This window comes from Octodon degus, unplaced genomic scaffold (genome assembly GCF_000260255.1).
Source record: "Octodon degus isolate 3935 unplaced genomic scaffold, OctDeg1.0 scaffold00041, whole genome shotgun sequence".
Taxonomy (NCBI): domain Eukaryota; kingdom Metazoa; phylum Chordata; class Mammalia; order Rodentia; family Octodontidae; genus Octodon; species Octodon degus.
In genome coordinates, this window is record NW_004524617.1 from 14567191 (window position 1) to 14577227 (window position 10037).

The following is a 10037-nucleotide window of genomic DNA, read 5'->3' on the forward strand; positions in this document are numbered from 1 at the left end:
CGTTAGTATGATCACTTAGTGTGTCTGCAGGGGAGATTGAACAAGTGTGTGATGCACTAGCTATGATCCCCTGCATATGCATTTAGAACTGTGTGGACAACAGTATCTGAAATAGAAAGCACAGGTTTGCACTTGGTGTGGTTACATCTGAATCATTTGGGCTGTCTCATTTTTTTTTCTACTTAGAAAGACAAAGACAAACCAAAATCCCAAACGTTTTTATCCCAGACATTTAAAAAGTGTCTTCCCAGTGGCAATAAAGTCCTATGTTCCTGTCTTAGAAATGTATTTCAAGGGGGGTAATCTGTCTTATGAGAAAACCTAATATTGACCTGGCCTGTTTTAGGCATGCTAAAATGATATTATTTCTCTAGTAGTGTGGCCTGGATGAGTCACTTTATTCTTCTAAGTGTTGGTTTCCTTCTCTGAGGAGGATGCAGAAGTCACACACTACTTCATACTTCTGCGAAGGACCAGAAAGGTAAGATGCTTTTGGGACACGCTTACCACTACTGATGTCTAAAGAAGCCACATTTGTACAAGAAGAAAATACTGATGTTTGCCTCAACTATAACCAGGTTTTGATTTTATTTTTATAGATTTGAAGAAATACAGGGGTCTGTGGCAATGTACTCATTTTCTTCAGAACAAAATATTTCTGTTTAGACCTATGAACAATCCCCTATTGATTTTGCAAGTCAGTGTATAAATATATGGGCTTGTTAATGTACAGAAGGACCTTATAGTGAAGTAGAGGGGCACCAAAAAGGTATGTTGGAGGATTAAGAAGGTGAGGGATAGTCAATTTAGCAGGGGAGTTTGACTGTTGCTGTTAATAAATCTGCCCTGTTGATTACTTTCTCTGGTAATTTCATTCTTTTTCTTTTTGGCTTTTTATCTTTGCCCTTTTATAAAGTTTCTCAGTATCAGGACTTAGATTTTCTACAGATCTTTTCCCTTCTCAAATTCCTGAGAAGCTATGGCCCATAGAAAAAGCATACTGGTAAATGGCAAATAACTATTTCAGTGCTCATCTTCCCATCCTCATCTACACATGGGCAGATGTTGGTTTTGGGCATCTATGCAAAAATGCGTGTAGGGCTCAACTACAACAGCCGTACCAGCTGGCTTTTGTTGTTATTGTTAAAATGGAGACACTGTCCCTAGGTTTAAGTGGACATCTGCTTTTCTCCATCATGCCAGGTATTTGAGGTTGGCTCTGTGTTTTTATGTCTCTAGAGCCTCCTGCCAAGAGCTGTAACTAATAAAGCAGGCCCATTTGGTGACAAGTGACAAGATATTCCAAAAATAGAATTACCCCAATTCAATAAGCTCAAGCTGGCATTGATATTTTAGGTATATTAACTGAACCATACAAATGTTAAAAGTATATCAATGGGGAACACGACAAATTCATTTTTGATAACAAAAATGCTTCATTCAGGTGAATTTTGGATTATTCAATTTCAGTTGATGGGTAATGGCCACTACCATCGCTGCTTCTGAGGTTTTAGCTTGCTTTTTCTGGTCAGAAGTTTTACAAATCTCTCTAGGTGTTGGGTAGTTAGGTGAGATAGCCAAGACCTCAAACCACAGACACTGACTACAGCTACTGCTCTGGGGAAGTTTTGAAAGCCTTGTTGTTTGAATAATGCTTAAAGCTATTTCTGCCTTGGCAGCTGACCTTTCAATCAGTTGCTTTTATCACAATACCAGCAACATCTGCAGTGTGGATAAAATGGGATCTTGCCTGTTAATAAGCTTTCCTCTATTTGATCTTAACTTAAGAGACTGTGAGTCTCCTAGGGTATGTTTGTGTGTGTGTGTGTGTGTGTGTGCGCGCACACGTGTGTGTGTGTGTGAGAGAGAGAGAGAGAGAGAGAAACAGAGAGACAGAGAGAGAGAGAGAGAGAGAGAGAGAGAGAGAGAGAGAGAGAGAGAATTCCTTCTTATAACAACTTTTGTTTTAAAGACTGAAAATATACCACACCAATTACCCCCCTTGGCCTTTACTTTTTTGTAATGCTTTCTTATCCTTTCAAAAGGGAACAGCTTTGAATTTAGCTGTTTCAGTAACGTAATCTCCTTGCTCTTGATAAGACCTAGGGTGAAAATATACCAAGCAGACACTGTCACACTGTTGTAATTTGGTCAACCACTCGAGTACTATCGATATCCACCATTTCTACACATTCAATTTCTTCCCGGTTTTCAGGATTTTTCTTCTCTTTCCTTTTTTTCTTAGAGGGTGGCAGGAAAGTCAATATCACAGGTAAAATGGCAAAGCAGTGAAAGAAGGTGACAAATGCTATTAAAAACAAGCACCTGAACAGTGTACAGGTCAGATTTGAAGGCACAGCTGCGAGAGGAATCAAACCAACAATATAGCAGAGGTAACTCTGTAAAATAGCTACCCCATGCACTTCCAGGGCATTTTTTACCCATTTAGTTCTTGTAAAATCCTTGCCCAGAACAAATGTGGATAACAGTGGAGCACAGTTGTCAATTGTATAGTTAATTCCATAAATTAAGCATAACACAGAAATGCAATCCAGTTCTACTTTCCATAATGTCATGAAACCTATCACTCCAAATTCCACAGATACAACTGTTAGAGTGATCCAGACATTAATCAGAGAATCTGCCACCAGGAATGCTGAAAAGAATAGCAGAAACAAAGCACTGATGCAGGAGTTGTGCAGGGGGGCTCCCAGAGAGGAGGCATATCGATCCATGTACACAAAAGACGGATTGAAGACGATGAACTTCACCTTGGAGGTGACTGAAAGTCTCCTCAGTGTCTCCAAGAGATCATATAGTTCTTCTCTGTTGGTTTCCATGGTCTTGGCCACCAGAAACATTCTGGAGGCCACTACATCAACCTCATCATTGTACTTTTTAGAGAAGATGATGTCCTCTTGAAAATGGGAAAATTGAGGGGCTTTCAAAAAGGAATTCCTCAACATGTCTGTGAAATTTTTCTTAGGCAAGCCAGTGGTTACATTGAGTTTCCGAAGGTAATTTAAATAACTTTCAAACCAGGATATTCGCACAAACCCCTTGGTGTATTCTAGAACATCTTCTTGGACACTAGTGTTCCAGTATTCTATGGACTCATATATGTAAAACCCAATCACAGGACTGTAGTTGCTAAAGTATTTTTGCTGGGCAGTAGTGTACTCAATGGTTTGTGTCGCAGTTGCTACGATGTTACTAAGGTCTGACCCTTCACTGACCTGCAGATAGCCCATTAAGGCAAAGGAAATATAAATAAGGTAAAAGAGGACTACAAAAGGCTTCACATAGGTGTTGGTTATCCAGTCACAGTAATAGCGTTTAAGGAAACATACCAATAGGTGACTCTCGTAAGTGTTCGCTTCCTCTCCTTCAGTCGTGTCCTCACTGAATCTGGCGGTCAGGAGAAACCTATACCATGCCGGTTTCTCCTGCAATACATCAGGCTTTGGGACTTTTCTACAGAAGATACTATGCTGGTAATTGTTTTCTATGTAGCCAGTGAACACGAGGCTGGAACCATAAAACGAGAGTACATAGAGGTAGTTGAAAAAGATTGCAATACAGGAATTGCAGCAGAAAATCCTGGCTGCCTCAATGTTTGTGAAAGGGCTGGCCCCTATGCCAAAGGTGACCAGGTACATGGCAGTGGTGAGAGAAAAGGAGAGCATGGAGTCTGCATAGACTGCTGCAGTTCGCTCTTTGACATGTTGGTCTTCTTTAGTTTTCCTCCAGGAGGATAACATTTCAAAAGTCCCATATAATCCATGACCTGAGGGAGCAGAAAAAGACCAGAGGAGAAGTTTAGAGGACTAATCTTTTACAAGAGGGGAATCAACTTGATCAAGGGGTCTACTGGATTGTGAGAAATATAACAAGACCTGGTGGTGAGAAGGTCTTGCCAGTGATTTCTCCTTTGGGTAGATAGATCTGTGTTTCAGGGAATTGTACGTGTTAATAGTGATAGGGCAGCTAGAAGACCTGGGAATGCCCACTTCAGCTAGAAGAGCTGGGATCTTCATGTTTCCTTCTGGCTTAAGAAAGCTGGATGATTTGCCTATAGGAAGCCATGTCAACTTGTGTCTGTGTCAACTGGGAATTATACGCATCAATCATATAGGGTTTGGGGCACTGTTTGGTTGGTGGAAAACTCTAGGGAAGATGCCCGACCAATCATCATTTGCTTTCAATCCCCCCACATCCAGCTGGGGGTCAATACAAAGAATGGCAGAGGGTTCTGAGTTAACATCCAATCAATTCTTCTAAACTTGGCCAAGTGGAGGCTTTGGTGAGAAGAGATGCTATTTTTAGTTTGAGTCTTAAGATAAAATTAGATCATAGCCTTTTTTGTCCTCTAAGAATCAGGGCAGGAAGAAATGTATCCGAGAAATGGGAAAGCAATATAAATAGGAACACATTTCAGTGAAGAGAAAAGAGGGAAGAATGTACACAGGGAGCAAGACTCATATGAACTTGCTCTATTATTGTTAAGAATTTGAATTTAAGTTGAAGGCTTATGACTTGCATTTTGTCTTTAGGGATTTGGCTGACCAAATTTGGTTGTTTATAGATGACGCATCAAAAAGGCAGTGTTTCTTCTGGCTTCTCCACATTATTTGGCAGTGGCCTGAGTAGGAGAGATCCAGCGTAGTCACCTCTTTCCTTAACTGCTTAATGCCTTTGCCTCACTGGTTGGCATTCCAATGACACTGGAGCAGGAGAGGTATGGTAAGCACCCATGTTCTATCATAGTTCTGCTTCTTGGGAGATCTAGTATGTCATCTGCCAGTTCTGGTTGGAGCCAGATACTTCCTTTCTGTGCCTTTCTGAGATTGCAGGCCTCTGCAACATTGGAAAGCCCACCAAAATAACCCAGTGTGGCATTTGATAACTCCTGTCTTGGCACTGGGAACAGCAGATCTAATTTTCTGCTTCTATGCCTTGGCATATTCAATCCTATTATTAAGGTTAATAAAATCTTTACCCTGTGGTACAATAGTCTTGTTTTTAAAAAGGAATTTAAAATCTCCAGCCAAGTGTAATGTGAGTGAAGTGAGTCATTGTTATCTTGTGTGTACAATAACTGAGTACACATCTTCCCTTGTGCCTAGGCTGGTATTTATAGCCTTACTTTGAGTTCTAGACTCAAACCTGAATGTCCACTTCATACTAATGAAATAGGGCAGCTTCTTCAGAGAAATCTGACATCCAGAATGAGTGATCAAAATATATAGTGAATGTTTAAATTAAAAGCATTCATTACAGTAAAAGACACATTGCTACTGATCTCTCTCAAATTACTACCCCTTTCTTCAAACACACTTATTCTGTCATTCATGACACTTTCTGAAGCAGTTCTGGAAGTTCTCTTTGTATCTTTATGAGGTGTGATGCACAATAAGGTGAATGCTACTGCCAAGTGCCATTCAATGATCAAGCAGGCTCATCAAAACACAACAGTGTGTCCTTATCCACTTTATTCACTAGATCTGGCATCATGCCACCTCTGGCTCTTCCCCAAAGTCAAAATAACCATAGAAGGTAAATGTCTTGAATTGATTCAGGATATCAAGGCAGCTGTGACAGCACAACAAAAGACACTCACGCAAGAAGCCTTTCAGAATTGCTTCAGAAAGCGGCCAGGATAATGGGATACATGTGTTTGAAGTAAGGGGAAGTGTTCTGAGGGGGATTAATGCAAAGCATCTTTTATTGTGAAATTTTTAAACATTCTCTGTATTCTAAAATCATATCTATTGTCTTAATTTACTACGCACCATTTAACAATCACTTTTAGAGCAGGCCAAGACTGTTAATTTGATGGCTAGCATCATGGCCCCTATCAAATTGGAGGCACCTAAACTCTCCAGATAGGAAATAAAAAGTATACTCATTGACTGACATCCTGTTGTTAATTATATTTCAGGTAGTTAGCATCTGGTTTCAGGAGGGAGAACTGTGTAATCTGTTTCCACTATGGTCTCAATATGGGTCGACTGACCTTTGATTAAAACTAAACCATCCCTTGACAAGGAGAGTAAAAAGAAGATTAATACCTTGAGGTGTCAGCACCCTAGGGAAACAATGTTAAGCATTTTATATTGGCCCATGTAGACCAAATAACTTTGGAAGGCAAAACATACTTCAAGAGGTTTCTGAAAATAGCAAACAGTTTTTTTTAAAATATTTATTTGGTGGAAAAAATTAAACAAGGCTTTGGTGCTGGGTAAAATGTGTTAAGAACATAAGAATTGCATATAGCAGAATTGGAATTAACCATATAGTAGAATTTGAATTACATTTGTTTTGAAACCATTGTTAAAATCAGTGTGATGTTTTATGACATTATTTGACCCTAACTCTTCTGGGAAAATATAATAAAAATCCACTTCTTACCTTACTGTTGAATAATCTTAGAAGCTAATTGAGAAAAGGAATTGGAATTAAGAGCTGTTAGGTGACAAGAATGAGGCTCAAGAGTCCACAATGAAAAGAATCAAATTGAAGGAAAGGTGGAAGTAGGCTGTAAGCTTGTCTACTGAGTTCTGTTGGTGCATCGTAAATGTCCATCCTTATATTTGGATCTTTTTCTATTGCATCCTGACTCCTTTTGCATATGTTTTTAATTCTAGGCGAAGCACCAAAAATAATTTCAATTGTATTCTTAGAGTCTTTTGGAAATAGTATCTTTCATTTATTTCTCTCACTAGGTGTGTGTGTGTGTGTGTGTGTGTGTGTGTGTGTGTACACCTTCAGAGAATGAGGAAGCTTTGACCCCATCCTTGACCTTGCCACCAAAGGCCCCTTCCACGATTTCTGATAGCACAGATTTTTGGTTTGTAAGCCACACCTTTCTGGCCAATGCCTGTACCCTTTTCATTTCTGGGACAATTGCTGATGCCGTAACTGGGCCTCCTTCCTGAAGTTCAGTCAGTTGAGGGAGGGATGTGTGCCAACTGAGCTGTGGACACCTCTCAGGATTAACAGACTGGAGCGCTTGCCTGGTACTAGACCCAGCTTAAGAGACTGAAGAGGTCAGTCTCTTACGCAAAAGGGAAGCCAAACTGGGGACTTTGTTTCTTGGCCTGCATTCAAGGAGAGCCACATTCTAAAAGCCTTAGGATATGAGGAACATGCTGCCCCCTGCTCCAGTACATATTCTGCCTATAATTACAGCTGAATTCCTTTTGGTTTGGACCTACAAAGCTATATAGTTCTTTCAAATGCAAACTCCTGTGGACCAGCAGTCTATTCAAACACTTAGGTCTGGGAAATGGAACAAGGGAGACTAAGGATGAGAAAGAAGCAAAGAATACAGAGCGGGTAGGAAAATTTCACAGTGTAACTTCGTGATTTTTTTCTCTAGCCAGCCCTGACATTATATTTTATACCCATTACACAAACAGGGCAAATCAGAGTCTAGAAAAGGCAGAGAGGAAAGCTTCTGGTTGCTTCTGTTCCATTTCACTTTACTCCTTCAAGAGGGTAGATTTCTCCTTCAGCATCACCAACATCCACAAACTTTTTAACTTTGGAGCTGGAATCTAGCAAGCAGGATGCTGAGGCCAAATCTTTCAGATACAGACAAACATACTACCTGTAAACTGAGGTACTTTTCAGAGGTTTGACTATCATTTCCCTTGTTTTGCACAAATGCTTTAATTTTTTTGTTGGTTTTTTATGAATTTAGGGCAGGGTTTATAGGGTGCACAGGGTTTCATTTCATAGATTGGACTTGCAGTGATTCTCCTGTTTTCAGCCTCCCAAGTGCTGAGATTACAGTTGCATGCCACCATGCTGCAGTCTCAATCACCTTCTCAGCCCACCCCAGGGGCGGGGCTGGCATGGCATGTTGGGGATCAAAGCAAAAATGCTTTACAAGCAAAAGTAATGCTGTTTGCTTTAAAAAATTGTCTATGAAGTAGGAGCTGTATAAGCTTCTCTATTAAAGCTGGTTCAGAGGCCCATGCCATTGGCACAAAGCATCACTTGGAATATCTGCCCCACGGCTGTTGACAATTATCCCCTGGTAGCAGAGCTCACAAGGGTGGGCATGGAGATGCTACCTAAACATTAAGTTCCAAACTGAGTTTGACCTTGATACCTGGAGCACTACGGTGGTAATGAGAGTTAGGACTTATTATCAAAGGCGAAGAAAATCAGAGCCTGAGATCTGGAGGCAAAAGACTGTATGTGTCCTAGTGAGGATGTCAGAAACAAGCAATATTCTAGGCATTTATTCTCTTACAGTTATAGTATTAGGCTGAGGAGTTGTCAGAAAAACTATCGAGCAGCATATATTTATTCTAACAAATTATAAAGAGACTCTGAAAGCATCTGCTTGTCTTTTAAAAGCACATTCAGGCATTTGTTTCTATTTTTGTCACTCTGCATGTCCATATTGTTACATGCATAGGAACACATGCATATCAGTATGTGTCAAGATATACACACACAGATCCAAGTTCTAATTATTCATGAATGACTGCTTTGAGGAAACGGGCATTTAGCCAAGTCTTGGCTAAGGTCAGTAAGGCTCTTTACCAATGTTCAGACAAATTTGTACTAGAAATGTGTTATTTTTTTAAGGGGAAACTGTTTCTATTAATTTTATTAACAGCAGAATTTGGGATTATTGACTAGTAAAATCACATACTAGAGGATTTAAGTTAATTTTTTCCAAAGTTGTTTTTAAAATCTGTATGTGCAATTAACTCTCAGATTCTGGAGCTATTGAAGAGAAAAAGCACAGATGATAATAACACTGATGCTGAAAGAAACACAACTAGCTAAATTTTCAGTCACTTGGGGGTAACTCTCAGGCATATTCACAGATTAAATCTCACTCTCACCCAAACTCTTTTATGGAATCTGGCCAAAGCTTTCAACGTTGTTTATAATCCACTAAGGCAGGAATCCACTAACAAATAGTTGAGAATTAATTTAACTTTATCCATAGATATGCTTCTGGAAAGCTGTTCATAACATGAATCATGTTTTAAACTTATTCACTGGTTTTGCTATCAGAGGCAGGCTGGGTGATTTTGTTGTTGTTGTTTGTTTTCATAATGAATATCCATTAGCAAATTGATCTAATATTTATATCTGGATTTGGTTAAGTCTGATATTTCTTCATTCTCAGATTTTCCCACCTTCCCCAGTTTGCAGAAGCACAGCAGAGACTGGCTGATGTCTTTGCACGTGCCTCATGTTTTAACCCCTTCCTCACTAGAAGGATTTCCTCAACCTGAGTTTCTCAAAGTGAGGAATAGTTGAGAAGATGAGGTGAAAGGAAATGGCTCACTGATGCATGATCTTTTAGCTTCAGAATGAAAACAGTTAATATAAGGCAATGAAGCCATTTATAGCATTCCTGGGCAGTGCCAAGTTGCATATATGGACATAAAATGACTACTTTCTTGTTGAAAATACATAGAGCATAATGGATGAGCAAATTCTGCTTACAACGTATTTTATTCTTAGACAAGCTTCACGAGTAGCTATTGTTTATAAAATTCTTTTCATTCAGTGACATCCACATAAATTCAAGATTTTTGTTTTCAATATATATATATATATATATATATATATATCTGGATTTAATAAGATCTATTTTCAGAGAGAAGCTCATTAATTGGGTTACATTTGCACTTTGCCAGCTATAAACATTTATTTTATAAGTGGAATTGTTTGGTTTATCACAGCCTGTTTCATCTCAGAGTTAAGAGTAAGAGTAACGGTGTACTCTGCTTAAGTAAAAGCAGATGCTCACATCATGGGGAGTATACACATCTTATTCTTTGTACTAGAGACTTGACACATTTTGATTATTCTAATAATGGTGTTGGGTTTGAATCTTAGAAATGATTTTCCTTTACTAGGCAGCTGCAAATTAAAGCTCAAGAAACAAATTTGCTAACATTTCTTTCTTTTTTAAAGACAAAGTATTTAGATATCATATACATATATATATATATGTACTCTATAAAATCAATGTATATGAACATCTCTCATAGTATGCT

The 10037-nt window shown here is 39.1% G+C and overlaps 1 protein-coding gene across 1 annotated transcript in view; it reads right to left on the reverse strand.

Annotated features, from left to right (window-relative positions):
- Positions 1–1947: 1947 nt before the first annotated feature.
- Positions 1948–10037, reverse strand: part of Ptchd1 (patched domain containing 1) — a 52243-nt gene continuing 44153 nt past the window's right edge. Inside the window, exon 3 of the mRNA XM_004631392.1 lies at positions 1948–3787. Coding sequence (XP_004631449.1) covers positions 2133–3787 — 1655 coding nt within the window. The 3' untranslated portion in view covers positions 1948–2132. The remainder of the gene's footprint in view (positions 3788–10037) is intronic.